The sequence below is a fragment of the Podarcis erhardii genome, assembly GCF_964252035.2.
Source record: "Podarcis erhardii genome assembly, chromosome: 2".
Classification (NCBI taxonomy): Eukaryota; Metazoa; Chordata; class Lepidosauria; order Squamata; family Lacertidae; genus Podarcis; species Podarcis erhardii.
The window spans coordinates 110,803,222-110,828,707 of record NC_138498.1 but is presented as its reverse complement, the minus strand read 5'-3'; the positions used below and the strand labels follow the sequence as shown (position 1 = coordinate 110,828,707).

The window sequence follows — 25,486 nt, the reverse complement described above, 5'->3', positions numbered from 1 at the left end:
AAAGCCCACGAAGCTGGGGAGGTGCATGCATCTACTGTATTTGGATGCTGGTGGAATGTATCACTCTGACCCAGTCTTTAAAAAAATAAAAGTAACATAAACTATTTAAATATATGAAATATAATTAATGACAGGAAGCATTTCCATAGCCCCCTTCACCCATTTTTCTGGATTGGTGTACAACATCATTATCGTCACTTAATCCTGCAGTGGAAATAACACCAGCGATTCCAAAAACAAAGAGCTGCTTTGGAGAAGGCCTCACCCCTCCCTCCCTCCCTTCTTCCTGCCTTTGGTCTCCTCTCCATCTTTTCCTCTTTCTCCCTCCACCATCCAGCCATCCATGTCCCCATCTCCTCTCCCCTGGAACTCACCAGATTTCTCCGAGGGTCCCGGGAGGGGATGCTCAAAGGTTGCAGGGAGGGATGCAGGAGACAGCTTGACCAGGTCAACTGTCCATCTTCCTCCGTCCATCCTGACCAGGTTTGCAGGTTCAACTTCTTCAGGAGCACAGAAGTCAGGGCAAGTTGTAGCTTCCTGGGAGGAAGGAAGAAGTCAAGGGAGTTTCAGAGCCCCTGCAGGGATTTTGCCCAACACATTCTGCTGCCCCTGTTGAAGCCCCTATTGGGCACCCGCTTCCCAAGAGCCTCCACCCATTTTCAAACACCTTTGGGAATTCCTTCCGTCTGCCTGTCCCTTCTCCCTTCCTAAGGCTGGCATGGTATGGGCAGTAGTGGCCTTGTGGCAGTTGCCCAAAGGGCCACAATAAATGTAACAATGTGTACCCCTTTAAATCCTTGAGTATGCTTCTAATAAAGAAGTTATGGTAGCCTGTGCTTTATGAAACTGGCTATTTTGCAAGTTGCCACCTCCCAATTGGGGCAGAAATACAGCTAATATGGGAATCACAAAGATACAGCAGAAAGCTAGAACATGAGTCGCCACATGATGCAAATGGCTGCATGTAACACAGGTTCCCAACATGCACAACTAACACAATGTAACAGAACGCGGTAGGCATCAGAACTTATTCAGCAGAAAATGCCAGTGCTTGTTGCGCATGTGTATTATAATAAAATGAGGCAATGATGAATATCAGGAACGTGAAAATCCAAAGGGACTTTTTTAAGGAGGCGGGGGAAGCAAGAAAAATTTAGATTCTTTTGGCAAAAATAAGCATTAAAACAAGGAACTGCTGGTTAAAATATGTAAGAGGTTTTTTAAATCACACCATTAGGAAATCATTATACGAAGTTTGGAATAGATACAAATCACTGGTTGAACGTAAAACCCTGTGGTGGCTTTTTCCATTGGAAGCCTTTGCAGTAAAAAATAAAAACATGGGAAGTGAACGGGCAACATACAAAGACCTGTTAATGGAAGTGGATAACAAATTAAAGGTAAAGCCATTTGAAGAACTGAGAGAAAAATTAACTGATTGATTGCAGTATCACCAATTGCAGGATGTATTCAGAGAAGATAGCAAGAGAACTGGGTTTGGTAGCATCAAATAAAAACTACAGACTGAATTGTTGAGTAGTAAAAGGAAAACACTGTCGAAAATGTACACGCTATTATTGGAGTGGCACACAAAGGATGACGAGGTAAAAAGTGTTATGATCAAATGGGCACAGGATTTGGGACATAATATTGATTTTGAAGAATGGAAAATATTATGGACCAAAACCATTAAATTCACAGCATGTATGTCCCTCAAAGAAAATCAAATGAAGATGATGTATTGATGGTGCATGAGACCGGCCAAACTTGCAAAAATGTATAGAAATCAGGATAAAAACTGCTGGAAATGTAAGGAAAAGGAGGGGAATTTCCTCCATATGTGGTGGACGTGTACTAGGGTGAAAACTTATTGGGGTACAATTTACAATGAAATAAAAAAGATCTTTAAATACAATTTCAGTAAAAAACCAGTTATTTTTGTTAGGTCTAATTGAAGATGAAATTTTTTAAAAAGATGTGAATCTATTTATGTGTGCCACAACGGCCGCAAGGATTCTTCTGGTTCAGAAATGGAAATTACAGGAGATTCCAACATTGGAATAATGGCGGAGTAAGATGGTGGAATACGTAGAGTTAGCAAAGCTGACGGGGAAGATCCGGAATCAGCGCGACAAACTGTTTCAAAAAGACTGGAGCAAATTTATATTATATATGAAAGAATATTGTAAACATCTGAAAAGGTTTGTAGCTTTGGGTTGAAATGTTTCGTAATGACAATATAAGGAACTGATTTGCATTTAATAAGAGGAAATATAAAAATAAGAGAGAAGGTAAAATAGTGGCTATAGAAATGCTAAGTATAAGGTAAATATGTACGAAAGTCAGAATGAGGGGCGAGAGGAGATCGATGCTCGGACAGAGCGATGTTTCAGCTTCTTGATTTATGTATGGATATTGTGATTACAAAAAACTGAAAATGTAATAAAAATTATTTAAAAAACAACAAGGAACTGCTGAGCAAAAAGAGAACAGGAGCATGCGCAGAAGTGGTTGCGGAGAGGGGAGGAGCCTTCAAGGGTCCAATAACTGACCCAAAACAACACAGAAGACTACCTGTCGATTGTGGTCGACCACTTGGACATCTCTGATGTACTGTACTGTATACGATTGGTGGAAATTCAAATGCTTTGTTTGGCATTACATATATAAATATCACTGCCTGGAACACCAGGCAGGGTTGCAGTTTTGTGGAACGATCAAACTGTAACCTATTGCTTTGCAATGAACAATGTTAGACTCCTAACTCCTCCTGTTTCTGAGTTTTATTGGTGTAAACTGAAGAGATAAGTGATTTTCTGGCTTACAACAGCCTGAGAGTAGATTCCATGGAACATACAGGAGCTTTTGCCATTAGTAAACAACTTAGATGGCAAGTTCTCAAGAGAAGCACTTTGGAGCACTGCTTGCTTGCTCATGCTATGTGTGTTTGCACCTCGAGGACAACATGCATATTTACACCCTCATAGCCAACAAAAGAGTGGCGAAAGCTGTACTGGGATGCAATTTCAAAAATGATAGAATGATCTCGATACGAATCCAAGGCAGACCTTTTAACATCACAGTAGTCCAAGTTTATGCACCAACTACTGGTGCTGAAGAAACTGAAATTGACCAATTCTATGAAGACTTACAACACCTTATAGAAGTGACACCAAAGAAGGATGTTCTTCTCATTATAGGGGATTGGAATGCTAAAGTAGGGAATCAAGAGATAAAAGGAACAACTGGCAAGTTTGGCCATGGAGATCAAAACGAAGCAGGGCAAAGGCTAATAGAGTTCTGCCAAGAGAACAAGCTGGTCATCACAAACACACTCTTCCAACAACACAGGAGACGACTCTACACATGGACATCACCAGATGGGCAGCATCAAAACCAAATTGATTATATTCCCTGCAGCCAAAGATGGAGAAGCTCTATACAGTCAGCAAAAACAAGACCTCGAGCTGACTGTGGCTCAGATCATCAGCTTCTTAGAGCAAAATTCAAGCTTAAACAGAAGAAAGTAGGGAAAACCACTGGTCCAGTAAGATACAATCTACGGTAAATCAAATCCCTTGTGAATACACAGTGGAAGAGAGGAACAGGTTTAAGGATTTAGATTTGGTGGACAGAGTGCCTGAAGAACTATGGATGGAGGCTCGGAACATCATACAGGAGGCAGCAATGAAAAGCATCCCAATGAAAAGGAAATGCAAGAAAGCAAAGTGGTTGTCCAATGAAGCCTTGCAAACCGCGGGAGACAGAAGGCAAGCAAAATGCAAGGGAGATAGTTAAAGATACATGAAATTGAAAGCAGACTTCCAACGAATAGCAAGGAGAGACAAGAGGGACTTCTTAAACGAGCAGTGCAAAGAAATAGAGGGAAACAATAGAATGGGAAAACCAGAGATCTGTTCAAGAAAATTGGAGATATTAAAGGAACATTTTATGCAAAGATTACCATAATAAAGGACAAAAGTGGTAAGGACTTAACAGAAGCAGAAGACATCAAGAAGAGGTGGCAAGAATACACAGAGGAATTATGCCAGGAAGATATGGATGTCCCATACACCCCAGGTAGTGTGACTGATGACCTTGAGCCAAACATCCTGGAGAGTGACGTCAAACGGGCCTTAGCACTGCTAATAACAAGGCTAGTGGAAGTGATGACATTCCAGTGGAATCTTACAAGATGATACTGTTAAGGTGCTACACTCAATATGCCAGCAAGTTTGGAAAACTCAGCAGTGGCCAGAGGATCAGAGAATATCAGTCTAGAACGCAATCCCAAAGAAGGGCAGCGCCAAAGAATGCTCCAACTACCGCACAATTGCGCTCATTTCACACGCTAGCAAGGTTATGCTTAAAATTCTACAAGGCAGGCTTAAGCAGTACGCAGACCGAGAACTCCCAGAAGTACAAGCTGGATTTTGGAGGGGCAGAGGAACCAGAGACCAAATTGCAAACATGCACTGGATTAGGGAGAAAGCTAGAGAGTTCCAGAAAAACATCTACTTCTGCTTCATTGACTACGCAAAAGCCTTTGACTGTGTGGACCACAGCAAACTATGGCAAGTTCTTAAAGAAATGGGAGTGCCTGACCACCTCATGTGTCTCCTGAGAAATCTCTATGTGGGACAAGAAGCAACAGTTAGAACTGGATATGGAACAACTGATTGGCTCAAAATAGGGAAAGGAGTACAACAAGGCTGTATATTGTCTCCTTGCTTATTTAACTTATATGCAGAGGATGAGATGGTTGGACAGTGCTCTCAAAGCTACTAACATGAGTTTGACCAAACTGCAGGAGGCAGTGGAAAACAGGAGTGCCTGGTGTGTTCTGGTCCATGGGGTCACAAAGAGTCAGACATGACTAAGTGACTAAACAACAACAACAACGTCCAATCAGCATTCCCTAATGTAGAAGCAATTCTGAGAATGTTCCTCTGAATGATGATTGCAAATTGCCATTTGTAAAGATCCGTTTCTTGACTGAAGAGGATAAAAAATGAATTTGGAACAACAATGTCTCAAGATAAATTATGTTACTTCAGCCTCATGTACATAGAAAGTGACAAGCTAAGCAGTTTATCATTTGATGATATCCTCAGTGACTTTGCTTTGGCAAAGGCAAGAAGGAAAGTATTGTAATTTAGATCATGTTTGTGTACTGTTTGTATACACAGTACAGAATGAATCATGATAAAATTATACAGTTGAATGGGTATTGGTTAGATGCAGTAATACAATTAGTCCTGTAAAATAATTTTTATGTACAGGTGTGTATAGCATTGCTATTATTTGTAATGCGACATATTACTAGAAATACTGTCTTTTACACTCACTAAGTGTAACAGGGTACAAAGGTCTGCTGTCCCAATGAAAAATGTGGACTATTATGGTAATATTGATACTGATATAAAAAAATGCATTGTATTAACTACAATTGCATTGTACAGGTTATAACAATTAATTTCATGTTAATAATGCTATTTATAATTATTAGTGGTTTGCATCATATATAATATTAATATTAATATATTAATATATTAATAAAGCTATTTATTATTAGTGGTTGTCTGCACTGTATATTTACACCTATTATTATAGCAAGTTTCTAGGACTAGATTAGGAGTCTTTGTAAATTGTGTTTCTAAAGGAACTTTTGTTATTGCCAAATGCCAATGTGTTTGCATTATTAAGTTTGTTATAAATAACAAAATCATTTTAAGTTACAGCTTAATAATTATTTCACTATTAATATACTTCATAATTGTATTTCAGTTCAACAATTACCTTGAGAAAATACATACTCTGTTATGTGCAAATGGTTTGAGATACCTATTAGGTCCATAAATTACCACACAGCCTATATTCAACACAAAAAACAGTGACAATTTGTTGTTGACAAAGGACAGCTGGGCATATAAAGGGCCCCGTTACCTCCAGTAGTTTAGGGCCTCATCAAACCTCAAGCCGGCCCTTTCCCCCCGCTACTTTATGCAAGGAGTTCAAAAACAAAGAGCTCTTTGGAGGAGGCCTCAGCCCTTCCTTCTTCCTGCCAGGACCCCCTGCCTTTGTTTTCCTCCCCATCTTCCCCTCTTTCTCCCTCTGCCATCCAGCAATCCATGTCCCCATCTCCTCTACAAAACAGAAGACTTGGATATTTTTGGTGTTTCTTATTTTGTTGGAAGCCGCCCAGAGTGGCTGGGGAAAGCCAGAAAATGGGGGCGGGGTATAAATATCAGATTATTATTACTATTATTACTACTATGGCGAGGCTGGTCTGCAATGCCCAAGCCTCTCCCCTTTCCCGCCTCCTTCCCTGCAACTCCCTTTGCACCAGATCCGGGCAGGAAGAAGCTTCTCTTTCCACAGAGAACCCCCCCCCCCACACACACACCTTCAAGGCCCCATTAAGAGAATCAGCTCCCCTTCCTCCCTTCTCTTTTCTCCCCGTCCCGGGGCTTCTCATCCTGGACCCCCCACCCCTTGCCAAGCCCCTTCCCTCCTTCCCCGCCGCTGGCTTTGCACTCACCCGAAATCCTGGCAGCAGCAGCGCCCCTGGGCAGCGGGGGCGGGAATGGGAGCCCCGCCTGGGAGGCAGGATATTTCCGGGGGCGGGATAATTGCAGGACCCAGCCAATGGGGAGAGGAGGGAGGGAACCTGGGCTTCGAGGATAGGGAACAGAGGCTCGTTGCTTTAAGGGTTAAAGCCTAGAGAGAGGCTCTCTAGCAAGCTGCTAGAGAGAGACAGAGAAAGAGAGGGTGGGGCTGCTCCATACTGATTTGAGAAAGGGGGCGCGGCTTAATTAGAACAGCTGACCCGCCCCCTCTGCCCTCGTGCAGTGTCCTTGTCACGCAAGGAATCCGGTGAGTGCAAAGCGCCTCGGGGTGCAGCAAGCTTTGGGGGGGGGGTGCAATGCAGAGAGAGCAGGCAGGGAAGCGGTGGGTCAAGTGTGGGGGTATTGCAGCTCCTTCATCCTGGTTGCAAATAAGAGATGGGGCCTCTCCCTGACGGTTCTCTCTCTCTCTCTCTCTCTCTCTCACACACACACACACACACACACAAACAGAAAAACATTCGTCTGCATGCACACACAGATCACATGAAGACCCCTGTAGTTTGATTAAGCCCATCATAGAGAATCATAGAGATGGAAGGACACCCTGAGAGCCGTCTAGTCCAACCGCCTGCAATGCAGGAATCCCAGCACTGTCTCCTCATGGTGGCCAAGCCTGCGAGGAGCCCAAGAACATCTCTCCCCTCCGGCGGCTTCCAGGAAACCTTATTCAAGTAAGCATAATAATATTAATATTACAACCACTCATCTGGCTGGGTTTCCCCAGCCACTAGGGCAGCTCCCAACAGAATATTTTTTTAAAAACCAATGAAACATCAAACATTAAAACTTCTCCATACAGGGCTGCCTTCAGATGTCTTATAAAAGTCAGATAGATGCTTATTTCCTTGACATCTGACAGGAGAGCATTCCAGAGTGGGTGCCACTACCAAGAAGGCCCTCTGCCTGGTTCCCTGTCGGCTTCTGTCAAAGAAGCAGAATCAGGAAGTTTTTAATGTCTGATGTCTTATTATGTTTTTATATTTTGCTGGAAGTCATCCAAATTGCCTGGAGAATAATAATAACAGAAGTAATTATACCACTTTTTCAATCTGAAAAATTATTTGTACCAGTGCATTTGGGAGCATCAGAATAACTTGAGGTAATATATTCATACAAAAGCTTTGCTCCCGATTCCTTGCAATCCTACCAGCTGAATTTGATCCGAGTCCTGGGATAACTCAGTTGGTAGAGCATGAGACTCTCAGGGTTGTGGGTTCAAGCCCCACCTTGTCAAAAAGATTCCTGCATTGCAGGGGGTTCGGCTAGATGACCCACTTAGCCCCCTCCAACTCTTTCATTCTGTGTCTATGAACCTCACTTATTCACAATGAGGGCAACACCACAATTTTTTATTAAGCAATTTATAAAATTGGAGAGCGAAAGAAGAAGGAATCTCAGGGTGGGCTTTTTTTGTGGGGGATATTTTCTGGTCAGTGGGCAGGAGGAGCTTGGGTCTGTGGGACATGAAATTCGTAGCAGTCAGGTGCAACATTCCTAGAGTGGGCATGCTAGGGGATGCTTTGTACAACCCAGGAGAAAACTTCCTGTTTCCTCCTGAGCTGGGACAAGCGCTTCCTCTACATGTGACTTGAAATAGGTGTGGCCTATTCTGGGTGTGCTTCATTCTTTCTTCTCCATTTTGTTTTTTTCTATGTGTTAGGAAAAGTGACTGCTGAATCGCAATCACTTGGGACTAACTCCCTTAGATTATAGTTTATGTATAGATATAGATATACTTTTGTAACATAAGCCTGCCTTCAGGAATCTAATTGTGAACTGAATGAAAATGAATAAACTACCTGTATACTGATTTTAATAAGATTGTCGTGTCTACACTTTTAAAGAGGGATAACAAGGGATCTTATCAGGAATCTTAAATAGTGAGGCTCAGATGGGCCTGCAACAAGCGTACAGCTGTGCAAATTTGAAAAGGAGAATGTTTGAATTATGCTAAGATATAGAACTTGTTAACGCTAGTTACTATGGATATCATCAAATAATATATCCTCTCCTGCCTTTCTAAACATTCCCACAGGTCAGTCCCTAGCTAGAGATCTGCCATCCCCTTGTCTCGGTCCAGATTTGGGTCTGCCTCCTGGGATTTTAGACACACATGTAGCCTTATCAGGCTTTGCCCTCAGGTGGGAAAAATATTGCGCCTGGGAAAGGGAAGTGGGAGTCAACAGACACTCAAGGAATAGTTTCAGAGAAAGGCTTTTTATTTCTACCATTCATGAACTGGTAGAAGGAGCAAGTGTGATAAGTCACAAAAAGCATGCACGAAGTTCACAGTCCTTCCTGTGCACAAGCATATATACCCCTTTCCAGTTCTCTCCTCCTTTCTCCTCCTTTTCCAGGAGTCCTGCCCCATGAGTTCCTCTGAGCATGAACAGAAAGCTGTCTTGGGACTATTGGACTCTTCCCAGGAAAGGGGGAATGAGAAGCCGAGGGGGTGGGTCGAGGAGCCCTGGTGGTTCAGCATGTCCAAGATGTTGCAACCAAATGAGATAAGATTCGTTTCTCAGGCCTGAGTACTCTTGGCAATGACAGAGCCTATTCATTAGCCTTTAAAAGTAACATTTTGCCTTTTGCCACAGAATCTTGTGAGAAAAGCAGAGAAGAGCAGAGAAAAGCTGTTTTGGATTTTTAGAAGACAAAAGGAGTTTTGGTTACAGATAGGTAGCCGTGTTGGTCTGCCATAGTCAAAACAAAAAATTCCTTCCAGTAGCACCTTAAAGACCAACTAAGTTAGTTCTAGGTATGAGCTTTCGTGTGCATGCACACTTCTTCAGGAGTTTTGGACAGTTTTGAGGCCTGGTTCATTATTGAAGCCTGGGGTGATTTCACAAACAGGATTTGGGTATTCTGTCCCTTCACACACACAGTCGCCACATGCTGACTGCAGCAGGCAATGGCTCCCTCGCATGTGTGAACAGCCATTGGGGGGTCACTCTCAAACACCACAGAGACTGGGCATTGCTTTGACGAATATCCTGCAACCAACCACCTTCCTGAGCCCTCTGGTCTCTCCCACTGCCAATAAAAATAAAATACTTGTTTACCTGACGTTGACACGAAAGCTCACATACTATAGAAATGAATGAAATGTTTATATCTTTCCCGCTTTCCTTCCCTCTCTCTTCCCACTTTTCTTCCCCCCTCCCCAACTCCATATTGCCTAGAACAGTACTGTCTCACTCTGAATAGGACTGACTTGTTTGAAGGATTCTGTGACTTGAAAACAGAGACTCTGGGTGTACCCAAGAATTTAATAAAAACATTTTAAAAAACAAGTCTCTCTGGAGCAGTTACAGAAATTTCAGTATGGTGCCTATCTGTTATTCTGAAATGTGGGCTGCAGTACAAAATAACAATTTTTGTGCAGCCCCGGCCCATTCATATTTATTTAGAAATCCCATTTGGTATTTTAAGGAGCGGGATCAAGGGTTTCATGACCCACTTCTTAAAATGTATGAAGTACCTTACAGCAAAAAAAGCCTAATGACTCTTCTGGGTAACTGAATGAATTATTTTAATAAAAATTTAAATGGAGAGCATATTTTCCATTGTCATATTTAAACAAACATGGTTCCTGTTAAATAGTGGGTAGACATGGCAGACGACACAGCGATTTCTCCAAAGCAGCTCTTTATTTTGTAAGCTGGAATAGAAACTAAACAGCAAACAGCTCAGCAGGCCTGCTTTTATAGGCAGCCAGCTGTCAACATTGTAGCAACAACAACCCAGGGGTTCCTGCCTTAAATAACTGACGCGGACCTGAGTGAAAACTACCTACAGTATCCCCCTGCTGGCCCAGGGTGAGAACCTCAGTACATAACACCCCTCTCCACCGAGATAAGGCATTAGTTACAATCGTAATGGTTTTCTTATATACAGCACTACACGTAATGGTTCAATTAAGCACAAAAGCATATCGGTTACATTTCCCATACTTAGACCAACAGTGATACATGTCCAACAACATAGTCCTTTAAATAAGTTGGGCGCTTGGAAACTCTGCCAGACCGCCGGGGACTGATAGCCAAGTCCGGGGGGCCACACAATTCTTGCTGAGGCTGTGGTGCGACCCTAGGTGGCGTTGAAACCAAATCCCCTGGATCCGCTGCTGTGGGTGGAGCCTCCGCAAGTGGAGTGGTCTGAGTCTGTGGGAAGTCTGGCAGACCCTCTGAAGCAGCTTGGTTCGGCTCCATGCTGGCAGTTTGCAAGGGAGGTGTAGATGGATCCTCGCCAGCTGTAAGTGTCTCTTCTGGAGCCACAAGCGCAGTTGGGGGCACCACGGTAGTGTCCAAGTCCCCAACCCTGCGCCTAAGCTGGTCTATGTGCCGGCACCACAAGCGTCTGTCTTCGAGTGCCACCTGGTACGAGCGAGGTCCAGTGACTCCCACTACTGTGGCTGGCACCCAAGGAATGTCCCCCACATAGTTCCGGGCAAAGACCTGGTTTCCTGGAACAAATGACCGTGGCGCGTTGGCAGAGCCTGGGGGTTCGGCCACGGCAAAGTCCGGGTGCAGCCGGTCGAGCGGTGACCTGAGGCGGCGGCCCATAAGCAGTTCAGCAGGACTCCGCTCTGTGGCTGCATGAGGGGTGATGTGTTGCACGAACAAGTATTCGGCGACCCGCTCGTGCCAGTCTCCCCGGTCCAGGCGCGCCAGTGCCTCTTTTGCCGAGCGCACCATTCTCTCCGCTTGCCCGTTGCTGGATGGATGAAAGGGTGCCGTTAGGGCATGGCGGATGCCCAGTCCCAAAAGATACCGCTCAAAAGTGCCTGACGTGAACTACGGTCCGTTGTCGGAGACAAGGACATCAGGATACCCATGCGTCGCAAACAGGCCTTGCAGCACCCGGATGACGGCCTCGGTAGTGGTGGAGGGCATCAGGGCCACCTCCAGCCATTTGGAATAGGCGTCCACCACTACCATAAAGGTCCGTCCGTGAAAGGGGCCAGCCAGATCGATGTGCATCCTCGACCAGGGTGTCTTTGGCGTCTCCCAGGTGTGTCCCTGAGCTGCCGGTGGTGCAGGCCTCGATTCTTGGCACGCTTGACAGGCGGACACCCAGGCAGTGATGGCATCGTCTATGTTAGGCCACCAGACGTAACACCGAGCCAACGCCTTCATTTTGACAATTCCCAGGTGGCCAACATGCAGAGCCTCCAGAACGCGTTGACGGAGTCTTTGGGGAATCACGACACGGTCTCCCCACAGCAGACAGCCGCGATGAGCGGAAAGTTCATGTTGTCTGGTTGCGAAGGGCTGGAACTCCGATGCAAAAGGCCCTTGTGGCCACCCCCTCCACACCCAGTTGAGCACACGGCTGATGGTGCGATCCTGGGCAGACGCGGAGGCCACAGTGGCAGCCGATACAGGCGCTGCCGGAAGATCCTCAATCAGAAGGAGCGATGAAGCTGGAGCCGGGTCTTCCACAAACACTGGAAGAGGGCAACGGCTGAGGGCGTCGGCATGGCCCATCGATTTCCCCGGGTGATGGACCAGCTGGTAGTGGTAGGCAGCCAGGAAAACAGTCCATCGCAGCATGCGGGGCGAGAGGACCGGTGGAGTTGGACTATCACCAGCGAGGAGGCCCAGGAGCGGCTTGTGGTCAGTGATGAGGTCAAAAGTCCTGCCATAGAGGTATTCATGAAACCTCTTCACTCCAGCCACAAGTGCCAGTGCCTCCTTGTCAAGCTGGCTGTAATTCCGTTCCGTTGGAGATAGTGTCCTGGAAAAGTAGGCGAGCGGTGCTTCTCTTCCGTCTGGAAAACGGTGACTAAGGACAGCTCCGATGCCAAAAGGTGAGGCGTCACAGGCAAGGACCAGCGGCCTGGCTTCACTGTACTGTATCAGCACACTGTCCGATGAAAGGACCGTGTTGAAGACTGCCGTCTCCCGATGACCCCAGGACCAAGGTGTCTTTGTGCTGAGGAGTCGGTGAAGAGGCTCAGCCATCGTGGCTTTGTGGGGCAGGAACATGTTATAAAAGTTCAGCAGCCCCAGGAACGCCTGCAACTCCGTCTTGTTCTTTGGGATGGGGGCCTGCTGGATAGTGCGGATCTTGGATGTGGTCGGGTGAAGGCCGGAGGCGTCGATAAGATAGCCCAGGAACTCTACCTGTGGAAAGGCGATCTGGCACTTCTCCCTCTTTACCTTGAGCCCGGCCTCTTGGAACCTGGCCAGCACGGCACGGAGGCGCTCGAACAGCTGCTGGTGTGAGTCTGTGGACACCAAGACGTCATCAAAATATGGTACCACGCCCGGAAGCCCTTGCAGGAGACGCTCCATAAGGCTTTGGAAGATGCCAGGAGCCACACTCACCCCGAACTGCAACCGGCGGCAACGGAATGCCCCTCGGTGGGTGACGATCATCTGGGCTTCAGCAGTGGCATCATCGACAGGCAGTTGTTGATAGGCTTGGGCAAGGTCCAGCTTAGCGAAGACCTTACCCTCACCCAGGGAATGCAGCAGGTGTTGGACAACAGGAACCGGATAAGCGTGCTGCTAAAGTGCCTTGTTGATCGTGCACTTGTAGTCGGCGCAGATTCTCACTGACCTGTCTGGCTTGACAGGCGTGACGATGGGGGTTTCCCACTTGGCGTGGTCCACCGGCTCCAAAACTCCTTGGGCTATCAGCTTGTCCAGTTGTTCATCCACCTTAGCCTTGAGAGCAAAGGGAACCCGGCGTGGCTTTAGCTTGATGGATCAAGGCTAAAGGAGATGGGCGTACCTGTATATTGCCCCAAAGTGCCATCAAAAACCTCGGCAAAGTCTTTGACCAGACCCTCAGTCTCTGCGTTAGAGATGCAGTTGATGCCGGTGACTTCCAGGCCGAGGGCATCAAACCAGTCTAGCCCTAGGAGGCTTGGCCGCTGACCTTCAACCACCACCAGTCGGAGCAGGCCCGAAAAATCCTTGAAGGCAATCCGGAACCGGCCAACGCCTACCACGGGAATGTCGTTTCCCTGGTAGTCTCTCAGGTGTACGCGGTGAGAGTTGAGTTGCCTTTTGGACACTCTGGGTACCAGTCTTTTGATGGTGCTCCAAGACACGATGGACAGGGCAGACCCGGTGTCAATCTCCATGTCACATGGAGCTCCTTCAATGAGCACCGTGACGTTCAGCTTGCGTCGTGTAGGTGAGTCGGTTTGGCCAATCGTGGTTCCAGACGGGCAGCGGCAGTTGGTGAGAGCGAAACAGCTTTCCTTGGCAGACTGGAGTGAAGACTTGGACTTGCGAGTCGGTGAAGGGGGGGTGTCAGACGGAGCCGATCAGCAGACCTTAGTGATGTGGCCCCTTCTGGAACACGTCTGACAGATGGCGTCTCTGAATCGACACTTGGCACGGGAATGGTTGCCTCCGCAGCCGGCACATTCCGGTTGGCCCTTGGACTTCTGTTGGAACACTTCCTGCGCTCCCGCTTTGTCTGATGCACGTCATCGTCTTCACTGGAGGATGCCTCATCACTGCTGGCCTCTTCATGATGCACCGGAACTGGCTTCCTAGCAAGACACGGGCTGCTGGACTTGCGGATCTCCTGGGCCACAGCCTCCTCAATGGCTTTCTGTAGCGTGAGGTCTGGCTTGGCGAGGAGATGCCGTTGCAGATGGATGTCCCGGACCCCGCAGACGATTCGATCCATCAGGGCATCGTCTAAGTCTCGGAACTCACAGTGCATGGCAGCCTGTCAGAGGGCAGTGGTGTAGTTGCTGATTGACTCCCCTTCTGCCTGGTTCCGGTGGTAAAACGCATGGCGGGCAGCAATCTTGGACAGCTTTGGTGCGTAGTGGTTGCGGAGCTTCTCTTGGATTGTGTCCCATGGTGTTGCCTGGACTGCTTCAGGCTCAACCAATGCTCGGGGCGTCTCAAACACCTCAGGCCCACAGAGGCTGAGGAATAGGCCCCGCTTCCGATCCTTTGATACTGCTGTCAGCTCGTTGGCTTGGAGGTAGCAGTCAAACCGAGCGAGGTAGGAGTCCCATGATTCAGAGGCTGGTGCAAACGGCAGTAGAGGCACAAGTGAAGCCATGATTCTGATGCCGGAGAGAAGGGCGATGGATGGAACACAGTGCTCTCGCCAGAACGGTCAGCTCTGAATTGGTTCTGTCCAGTGATTTCGCTCAGTGATTTCGCTCTGTGATTCAGCTCAGTGATTCAGCTCAGTTCAGAGGATGGCCGCATCTGGCTGTGCTCTGATGTCCACCGATCCCATCCTCGTCACCAGTGTTAAATAGTGGGTAGACATGGCAGACGACACAGCGATTTCTCCAAAGCAGCTCTTTATTTTGTAAGCTGGAATAGAAACTGAACAGCAAACAGCTCAGCCGGCCTGCTTTTATAGGCAGCCAGCTGTCAACATTGTAGCAACAACAACCCAGGGGTTCCCACCTAAAATAACTGACGCGGACCTGAGTGAAAATTACCTACAGTACCCCCCTGCTGGCCCAGGGTGAGAACTTCAGTACATAACAGTTCCACTCCAACCTCACTTAGTCCCTATTTTCCCCTCTATAAAGAGTTCTTTATACAGAAATCTCCTGAACCGAAGTCTCTCTATTTACATGTATAGGGAGGGATCACTCTCTGTCTGGCTTATAGCACCCTGTGTCTTTTGCAGTGTCCTGTATTCTCCTCACAGACACACAGAAACAGGGAACAGTGACAAGCAGCAACAGCAACAGCCAGCCAGACTCACTACAGCTCCCAGAATGCTTTGGGGGAATCCATGACTGACTGAAGTGGTACTAGAGTGATTTAAATGTGGCGTGGATGTGGAGAAGGCAAGCAATCAGGGGTGACAGTGAACACAATGGAGCCCACAATGGCAGCCTCCAGTGCCGTTTTGTGTTTCTCACAGGGCAACACAGCACTCGTCCCCACTGCCTGCCTTCTGAGATCTGGGATCGTTGCCATGGACAGCTTCTGACACAGCACTGTAGGGCAAGGCTGTTTCCATTCTGGACCTGGAAGGTTATGATAATAGTTTTGGTTGGCATGCATATTTATGGTATGACAAGGTAAAGGTACATAGAAATTTTAAAAACCATATTGTTAGGAAAGCATTGTATAATGTATGGAATCGATATAAAGATTTGTTTGAAAGTAAAACCCCCAGGTGGTTGTCACCAATGGAAGCCAAGGCGGTAAAAAGACTGAACATGGATACAGAGTGGCCAAAATATTGTGAAATTATAGAATATGATGGTGAAAAGTTGAAACTACAGAGTTTTGAGAAATTGAAACCTAAAGTTCGAGATTGGTTACATTATTTCCAGATCAATGAAACTTTTAAGCAGGACAGAAAACTAGGATTTCAGAAGGAGAGGTCAAAGTTAGAAACAGAATTGCTAGAACCCAATACCAAGAATTTGTCTAGAATGTATAATCTGCTGCTAAAATGGAATACACAGGATGAAACGGTTAAATCAGCCATGATTAAGTGGGCACAGGATATTGGTCATGATATTATGTTTGCTGACTGGGAGCAGTTATGGACCACAGGTATTAAATTTACGGCATGCAGTGCCCTGAAAGAGAACATAATGAAAATGATCTATAGGTGGTACATGACTCCAGTCAAGCTTGCAAAGATATATCATTTGCCCAATAACAATTGTTGGAAGTGCAATGAATGTGAAGGAACTTTTTATCACCTTTGGTGGACCTGCCCAAAGATTAAGGCCTACTGGGAAATGATCTATAATGAAATTAAGAAAATCCTTAAGTGGACATTTGTAAAGAAACCGGAGGCTTTTCTCCTGGGCATGGTCGGCCAATTGGTACCAAAGAAAGATAGGACCTTTTTTATGTATGCAACAACAGCAGCAAGAATCCTTTTGGCGAAGTATTGGAAGACTAAAGAATTACCTACTCTGGAAGAATGGCAGACCAAGGTGACTGAATTTATGGGATTGGCAGAGATGACCGGCAGAATTCGTGACCAGAAGAAAGAGACAGTGGAGGAGGACTGGAAAAAATTTAAAATCTATCTTAAAAATTGTTGTAAAATTTCGGAATGTTAAGATGTCAAGGGATTGGATACAAAGAATTACAGCTATAAATTGAAATTTATAAAATAGAATTTTTTTAAAGAGAATTTAATATAAAAATGGGATGAAGAATTGCTAAAAATTTTTAAAATTTGGATGCAGGGAAGGGGAGGTTTGGGGAAGTCGTGTTATGTTTATTTGTTTTTTGTTTATGTTGTAAAATCAATAAAAATTATTTTAAAAAAAAAAAATGTAGGGCAAGGCTGTTTCAAGGGAAGGTGGGAAAATGCATTTCTGCTATGGTCAAGGTTAGCTAATTGAATAGCTTTCATTTTGCTTTTCACTCACTTCTGTGAGGCTCATGCCGTGTGTCATTACCAGAGGAAACAATTTTGGGAGCCCAGTTAGGCAAACGAAATTCATCCTAGCTTGCCCCTTTTGCATCCCAATGCAGAGCACTGTATTCAGATTATTATTTTGTTGCCACCCTTCACTATAAGGCCCCACCCTCAGCAGTTAAAAGCAGTATCAGAACGCTATTAAAACCAGTTAAAATGGTTTACATTCTTTATACACAAAGAATGCAAGCAGGATGAAAAAAGTATCCTGGCAACACACTTCCCCCTGCCCAAAATCCAACATGAGACGGAATCCTGCAGGCCTATATAGCAGGGCTCAGCAAAAAGCAACCATGGGCCTTGATTTATTAAGAAACATTCTACTTTTCTGCTGCCATATCTTTCCCTTCTTCCATCATGAAACTCAAGGTGGTGTATGTGTGGCCTCCTCCCAAGACCCAGGACTGCTTAGCCTAGGCAACAGTATATCCTACATGCCGGTGTCATTCAATCTTGGGTCCCTAGATGTTGTTGGACTGCAACTCCCATCATCCCCGGCACTCTTAGTCAACAAGGACCCAACTCTGATCTCGGTCTTAGGCCGGAGCCTGCAGGTAAGTGTGGGAACCTCTGGCCCTCCAGATGTTGCTGAATTACAACCCCCATCAGGCTCAGCAATCGTCATCTATGGCTGTGGATGATGGGAGGTGAATGCTGCCATTGAGAAGAAGTTGAAGGCAAGGTACTCTCTCTGTCTCCAGTGATAAGCACCAGAGCAGCCTGTCCAGTAAAAACCTGGAAGAAAATGCTGAGGCACTGAGTGCTTCTGATCCAAAACATTACCTTTTCCAAGCACACTCCATTGCTATCCATCCCTCTCCAGTTTTCCATTCCTGCTGTATACCAACCCTCCACCCCACAGCCAGTTTTCTGTATCCACTGACCCTGTCCAGTTCTCATTGCGTGGCTTTGGCTATCTTTTCCCCCCACCTAAAAATTTATTGGACATACGTAACCAACGGAGCTGCCTCAAGGTTACTGGTACCTCCCTCTCTTCCTTGGAAGAAGGGTTCCATTTTGGCCACATAAAGGTTAGCAGCTAGGAAACTGAATTGGCTATTTGTATACGGGATTTCCTCAGACAGGGTGGGGTCACAAAGAGAGGGTGGCTCTCGCCTTCATGTCCTGATTGTGGGTTTTGCAGAAATACCTGGATGGCCGCTGTCGGAGCCAGAGAACTAATGGATGTCAGGCCGACCCTGCTCTCTCCACAGTGATGGGAGGTGGGCCAGGAAATAAACATTTTTATACATATGAAAAGCAAATCATGCTCCTCCCACAGCTAATCACCTACCTCAACAGAAACCCTGCCCCCTCTGACCTTTGCACAGGGAGAGCAGCAAATCAGCCACAAAGAAACACACACACAAGAAAACCCTTTTTGCTCCTTCTTCAGCTGCTGCCCTGCAAGCTCTGATCTACAATTAGCAAAACTGATGAGATCAGTTAGAGGAATATGGAAACAAAAAATATCTAGAGAATGGGTAACATTTAAGAATTATGTAAAACTTTATTGTACAAATAACTCCATATGAGCAGAAATTGAGTGATATTTGTAAAGAAAAAGATCAAAGGAATGTATACAAAGCAGAAAGAAATGGTATTATATAATGTAAGCCTGCGTAAAAAAGAATGTTTTATCAAACAGTAGAATGAGCGGGATGGGAATGATTGTGTTGAAGAGTACTTTTACTATGTAAATAACTTTGTCTTTTTTTCTTACTATTATTTCTTGGTTTCTTATCTTTGTTAATTCTTTATTTTTTATTTATAAATTTTCTATTTTCTAATTTTCTACCTGTTAAGAGATAGTACATATTTGTATAGACATGTAATTTTTTTTAATCAATAAAGAATATGAATTTTAAAAAAGGTTGTAATTAACTTAATCTTCATTAGATCTGTTTTTAGCACAAGCATATGCCACTTCCACTGCCCATCTTCCTTTTTTTTAAAAAGATATTTATTTTGATTTTATGTAATAAAACAAATATTGGATACGAACAAAACAGAAAAAAAAATACAATAAAGAGCAATATAATAAAAAACACAATAAAGAGCCTATAACAGAAAAAATAAGAAAGAACAGAAGATAAAAGAAAAAAATTAGGTTTTGGATTCTTATCTTTATAACCCTCTTTCCTGACTTCCTCACGTCTCCCTTTCCTGCATTCCCCTTTACACAATCAAATTCAGCAGCTCCTTACCCTCTTTCCAATCTTAATCAATATTATAAATTTCAACCTATTATGTCTTCGATTTTCCCTTTCTTTTTAAATCCATTTTCACGTGTTCTTTATAACTTAATCCCTTTATATCATTTTGTTTGGTTTTGACATAATATTACTCTGGCCTTTACACCCTTTTCTTTTAAAACATTTTTGCATTTTTCTTTTTACCATGTCACTAATGCCATGTTATCTTTCTATCCGACATCATTTTAACATTCAAACATTTTACAATGCTTTTGGAGATATTCTTTGAACTTCTTCCAGTCCTCTTCCACCGACTCTTTTCCCAGGTCTCGGATTCTGCCAGTCATTTCTGCCAGTTCCATATAGTCTATCACTTGCATCTGCCATTCTTCCAGAGTGGGCAAATCTTGTGTCTTCCAATACTTTGCGATGAGTATTCTTGCTGCGGTTGTTGCATACATAAAGAATGTTCTATCTTTCTTTGGCACCAATTGGCCGACAATGCCCAGAAGGAAGGCCTCTGGTTTCTTAGGAAAGGTAAGTTTAAATACCATTTTTAGTTCATTATAGATCATTTCCCAGAAAGCCTTAACCTTTGGGCATGTCCACCAAAGGTGAAAGAATGTTCCCTCAGTTTCTTTACATTTCCAACATTTGTTATCAGGCAGGTGATAATTTTTTTCAAGCTTGACTGGGGTCATGTACCACCTATAGATCATTTTCATAATATTTTCTCTTAAGGCATTACATGCCGTAAACTTCATATCGGTGGTCCACAACTTTTCCCAGTCAGCAAACATAATGTTATGACCAATGTCCTGTGCCCATTTAATCATAGCTGATTTAACTGTTTCATCCTGAGTATTCCATTTTAACAGCAAGTTGTACATTCTCGAAAGTATCTTAGTTTAGGGTTCTAGCAATTCTGTTTCTAATTTCGATTTTTCCACCTGGAAGCCTATTTTTTTATCCAAGTTAAAGGCCTCTCTAATTTGATGATAATGTAACCAGTCTTGCACTTTATCTTTTAATTTCTCAAAACTCTGCAATCTCAATGTGTCTCGGTCTTGTTCTAATATCTCCCAATATTTCGGCCACTTGGCCTCCATATTGAGTTTTTTCAAAGCCTTGGCCTCCATAGGTGATAGCCACCTTGGGGTCTTGTTTTCCAATAGGTCCTTATATCTTGTCCAGACATTAAACACAGCTTTCCTGACAATATGGTTTTTGAATGCTCTATTAGCTTTTACCTTGTCATACCACAAAAATGCATGCCACCCAAAAGCATTATTGAAACCTTTCAAGTCCAAAATGTCAGTGTTCTCAAGAAGCAGCCAATCTTTCAACCAGCAGAATGCTGCTGATTCATAGTACAACTTCATGTCTGGCAGGACAAACCCCCCTCTTTCTTTAGCATCAGTCAATATTTTAAATTTTATTCTGGGCCAGACAAATTTAGAGATATCTCTTTGCCACCTCTTGAAACAATCCATCTTGTCCACAATTTGTAAAGTTTGAAACAAAAACAACATTTTTGGCAATACATTCATCTTTATAGCAGCGATCCGGCCCAACAAGGAAAGCTTCAATTTTGACCAAATTTCTAGGTCTTTCTTGACTTCTATCCAACATTTCTCATAGTTATCTTTAAATAAATTCAAATTTTTAACCATCATGTTAATCCCTAGGTATTTCACTTTCTTAACCACAGTTAAGTCTGTCTCCTTCTGAAACTTTTCTTTTTCTATTGTTGTCAAATTTCTCTAAAACCTTAGTTTTTTGTTTGTTCAATTTAAATCCTGCCACATGACCAAATTCTTGAATCAATTCTAACACCCTTTTCGTACTGGATTCTGGCTCCTGTAATGTCAACACCAAATCATCTGCAAAAGCCTTAAGTTTGTATTGTTTAGCTCCGACCTTAATTCCTTGGATCAGCTGGTCCCTTCTAATCATGTTCAAAAGCACCTCCAGGACCGAAATAAATAACAATGGAGAGATAGGGCATCCCTGTCGTGTTCCTTTTTCTATTCTGAACTCTTCTGACACCACATTATTAACTATCAATTTTGCTTTTTGTTCTGAATAAATTGCTTCTATACCATTTTCAAACCCCCGTCCCACTCCATTCCCTTATGATTTTTCTTCATAAAATTCCAAGAAATATTGTCAAAGGCCTTCTCCGCGTCAATAAAAATTAAAACTGCTTTTGTACTAATATTTGTTTGCAATAACTCCAAAATGTCAATAATGTTCCTTGTATTATCAGAAAGATGTCTGCCTGGGAGAAAGATTGCCTGATCTTTATGTATCACTTCAATTAAAACTCTTTTTAGTCTGTTAGCTAAAATATCTGCAAAAATTTTGTAATCCACATTTAAAAGGGATATGGGACGGTAGTTCTTGAGTTGTGTCTTTTCAGATTCAGATTTTGGTATTAATGTGATGAAAGCTTCTTTCCACGACTCCGGCGCCTTCTTTCCTTCCAGAATCTCATTGCACACCTCCTTTAATGGTTGAATCAAATAGTCTTTCAAAGTCTTGTAATACTTGGAGGTTAATCTGTCCGGTCCTGGAGATTTGCCTAATTGCATATTTTGAATGGCACCTTCAATCTCCTGTTCTGTTATTTTATAGTTCAATATTGTCTTATTTTCTTGAGATATTTTTTGTAATCCATTTATTCTTAAGAATTGGTCTATCACAGTCTCATTCTGTGGCCCCTGAGTATAGAGTTGCTTGAAGTATCTCTGGAAGCACTTTCTGATCTCCACAGGATTCTGGATGTTTTTTCCTTCCACCTCAAGATTTGTAACAGTGTTCAACTTCTGTCTTTTTTTTCAACTGCCACGCTAGCAGTTTCCCACATTTATTTGCTGATTCAAAAGTCTTTTGTCTCATTTGCTTAATTTTCCACTCAATTTCCTGATTTGTCAATTTCAAATATTGTACTTGATTTAATTTCTCTCAGAATCTCCTGTGACTTTGGTTTCGATCTTAATTTTTTCTCTCCTTTTATTTTCTCCAAGATTTTATCTTTTTTCTCATTTTGGGTTCTCTTTTTTTATAACATTCTGTTGTATCAGAAACCCCCTCATGACCGCTTTACTTGCATCCCAGATTACTCTTCTTTCAACTGTAGTTTTCAAATTTACTTTGAAGTAGTCTCTCAAGGTCTTTTGGGCCTTCTTAACAATCTCATGGTCTCTTAATAGGGTGTCATTCATCTTCCATCTGAAGGAACCAGTTAATGTTAGTTTCATTTCCATCTTCACGGCGTTATGGTCGGAGCAAGTTTTGGGGCAGATTTCCACCTTTCTAATCTTCGGTGCCAGTCCTCTAGTTGTCCATATTTGGTCAATTCTAGTCCAGGTCATTTTGGCTTCAGAGAAAAAAGTCCCTTCTCTCCCTAAGGGATTTTTTGTTCTCCAAATGTCAATCAAATCCATATTGTCAGTTAGATCAAAAAAGGTTTTAGGTAGTCTGCCATCTTTTGTTATGTTTTGTCTTTGTGCCTTGTCCATATTTGTGGATACCACCCCATTCATATCGCCCATCATGATAATATTGTTGTAATCCATATAATCCAACATTGTCTCATGCAACTTCTTGTAAAATTCCAACTTCCCCTCATTTGGTGCATAAATTCCTAAAATCATTTTTTTTCTCCTTGTATTTGCATTTCAATTGCCACAATTCTTCCTTGCTCATCTTTAAAAAGGAATTTTGGTGTTAGGCTCTCTTTTGCGTAGATAACAACTCCTCTCTTCTTCACTCTGTCAGATGAAATAAATTCTTGGCCTAACCTCTTGTTCATTAAAACCTTCCGATGGAGCCTAATCACATGCGTTTCCTGTAAACAAATTAAGTCCAATTGTTCCTTTTTTAATATGTGAAAGATCTTCTTCCTCTTCTGAGGGGAGTTACAGCCATGAATGTTCCAGCTTAATAGTTGCAGAGTCATGTTGCAGTATGTCTATTTTCCTCCTCCTGCTCCCAAGAGTTCTTCTCCTTTTGGCAGTGGTATCACTTTCTCCTGCACGTCAAGACCCAAAGGTGTAAGTAATGAACTCAAAGGTTCAAATCCTGAGGCTCCTGGTTCTTTTTCAGTCCCTTTCTGAAGGTCTTTTCCGTAGTTACTCAAAAAATTATCCTTGTCTTCAACTGTTTTGATTTTAACTTTTTCCCCTCTAAAGTTAAAAGATAGTCCCTGGGGGAACTCCCATCTGAAGATGATTCCGTTGCTTCTCAGTAGTTTTACCAAATTTCCATAGTTGGATCTAAGCTCCAGAAGATGTTTCAGGATATCCTTGTAAATTTCCACTCTAAAGTCCTGGATCTCAAGAGTCTTTTGAAAATGCGCACCCATAATCTTATCTCTTTCTTCTTTCGTTCTGAGGGAGATCAGGCAATCTCTTGACCTGACCTTCCTCCCTCCCCTTCCAAGTCTGAATGCACTTATAATTTTAAAGACTTTGTCCTCTTCCAATGACCAAAATTCTGAAAACTCTTTTGTCAAAAACTCAATTAAGTCCTCCTTTTCAAGCTCTGGAACTGACCTCAATCTCAAATTATTTCCCCTAGATTTCAGATCAATCATAGACAGATGTGCCTGGTGTTCACCAATCTGTTTGCGCATAGGTTTGATTTCCTATTGCACGGCCTCTACTTTCTGTTTGGCCTCCTCAGCTGTTTGACGGTTTGCTGTAGTGGCTTCCAATAGCTTCCCAATAGATTCTGCATTTGACTTAACTTGCTGAGTCAAATTATTAACACTGGCTGTGTTTTGATCAAGTTTAGATGATTGGTCCGCCACCTGCTTGCTTAGGCCATCTAATTTTTCAAAAATTTTATCTAGCACTGTAGTAAAGTCTCCTCCTGTGGCCATTCCTTCAGGCCTTATTTGTTCTAAATCTTCCTCTTGTGCCACAGGGATAGCAAGAACAGATGACCTGCGCAGCTGTGAGATTATGCTAGTCTGTTGTGTTTTGGCTTTGATTGATCTTGTCCTCCCTCTCATTCCACTGCTGTCTATGTGTCAAGGTCAGTCACACAGTTTGCAGTTCCCATGGAAATCCCCAAGTCCAAAGATGGGGAAAAAAACCCCAGTCATAGCACCACTTCAATCTTCCTCTAGAGGGACACAATGTTTATCTCAAAAGTCACAATTTATGCAGTCTCAAATTAGAAAATGTCCCTTCAAGTTTATAACAGTTGCAAATGTTCAGCAGACCTAACAGATCCTCTACTTTGCAGAGGATAAAAAATTACAATGTCTCCAGAAAGCGCGAGTTGCAGTTTGACAGTTCCTACAGCCTGACAGCTCTAGTAGCCTGGCAGCCCGATCTCCAGGAATTCAATAAATTAAAATATTTATAAATCCACACAAGAAGAGGGAAAGCCAAATTCTTCCTCTTCCACCTTAAAATAAGGTGAGGTTCTATGTCTGATGTTCAGATAGCAGTTTTTTAAAGCGTAGTTCTAGGCAAAAGCAAATTAAGCGTCGTTGCTTTGAACTTCCACTGCCCATCTTCCAATAAAGAGTAGCAAGCACATGTATCCTGTAGGTGCGCTTGGCTCTTCCTGTTCGATGCCGCTAAGACTCCTCCCCTAACGAAACAACAGCCTCCTTTTAAGCACCCCGACCGTCCCTCCACCATTGCTCTCAAGGCACATGAGAGATACACGTGCAGGGACCACTAGGGGCGCATCAGAAGATGGCTGACAATAACATCTCTCCAACCCACACGAGGCTGTGATGGGAGTAAATAGCCCTCCCTACCACCCCCCCAGGATTGGGGGGGGGCTGCCCTTGCCTGCTGTGCCCTATACCACCCCGAATTTGTGGGGATGGGGGCACTAGGCAAAATGCCCTCCTGTGGGATTTTGGCGCTCCTGGACGCCGTCTCTGATCCGCGCCACTAGCTGCAAGAACTTCAAAAGAAACAATTTGGATGAAGCCAATGCACATATTTCAAGGAAGAAGGGAGAGTAAAGACTGCTAACAGAAGAGTTCTCTGATAAAACAAGACGAGTCGGAGGAACAAGTATAAATCATGAGAAGATACGCCAAGACTCGGTATGGCAAAGGAACTGATGGGGGAGGGGGAAAAAACTTTCCTTTCTTTCCCTTATGTGATTAAACAAGAATCCCCCCCCCCACAAGTCAGAAATGTCGTTTTAAGGACTTAAGCTGTGGATTTAAGGTTGTGTGGAGATAAACGTTCAAACCAAAGCATGTTTTAAGAAGAGCGTGGAATGTAT

At 43.7% G+C, this 25,486-nt stretch overlaps 3 protein-coding genes across 8 annotated transcripts in view; 1 reads left to right on the top strand and 2 right to left on the bottom strand.

Moving 5' to 3' along the window:
• The window catches only part of LOC309336743 (uncharacterized protein), a 72,666-nt gene that overhangs the window by 3,608 nt on the left and 43,572 nt on the right, over positions 1-25,486 (bottom strand). For 3 of the 5 annotated variants that reach the window (XM_081852999.1, XM_081853001.1, XM_081852998.1), the window contains one exon: positions 375-537. The exons of 1 other annotated variant lie outside the window; for it this stretch is intronic. In XM_081852999.1, coding sequence (XP_081709125.1) covers positions 375-537 — 163 coding nt within the window. Of the gene's footprint in view, positions 1-374; positions 538-6,541; positions 6,925-25,486 lie in introns of those variants that run through there. One more of the 5 variants, XM_081853000.1, reaches the window with a different exon arrangement.
• Positions 1-25,486, top strand: part of NRM (nurim) — a 77,455-nt gene that overhangs the window by 14,693 nt on the left and 37,276 nt on the right. The gene's annotated exons all lie outside the window — the stretch shown is intronic.
• LOC309336308 (uncharacterized protein) overlaps positions 24,345-25,486 on the bottom strand; it is a gene marked incomplete at its 3' end in the record, with an annotated part of 18,267 nt that continues 17,125 nt past the window's right edge. Inside the window, exon 6 of the mRNA XM_081851930.1 lies at positions 24,345-24,355. Within this exon, the coding sequence (XP_081708056.1) occupies positions 24,345-24,355 (11 nt within the window). The remainder of the gene's footprint in view (positions 24,356-25,486) is intronic.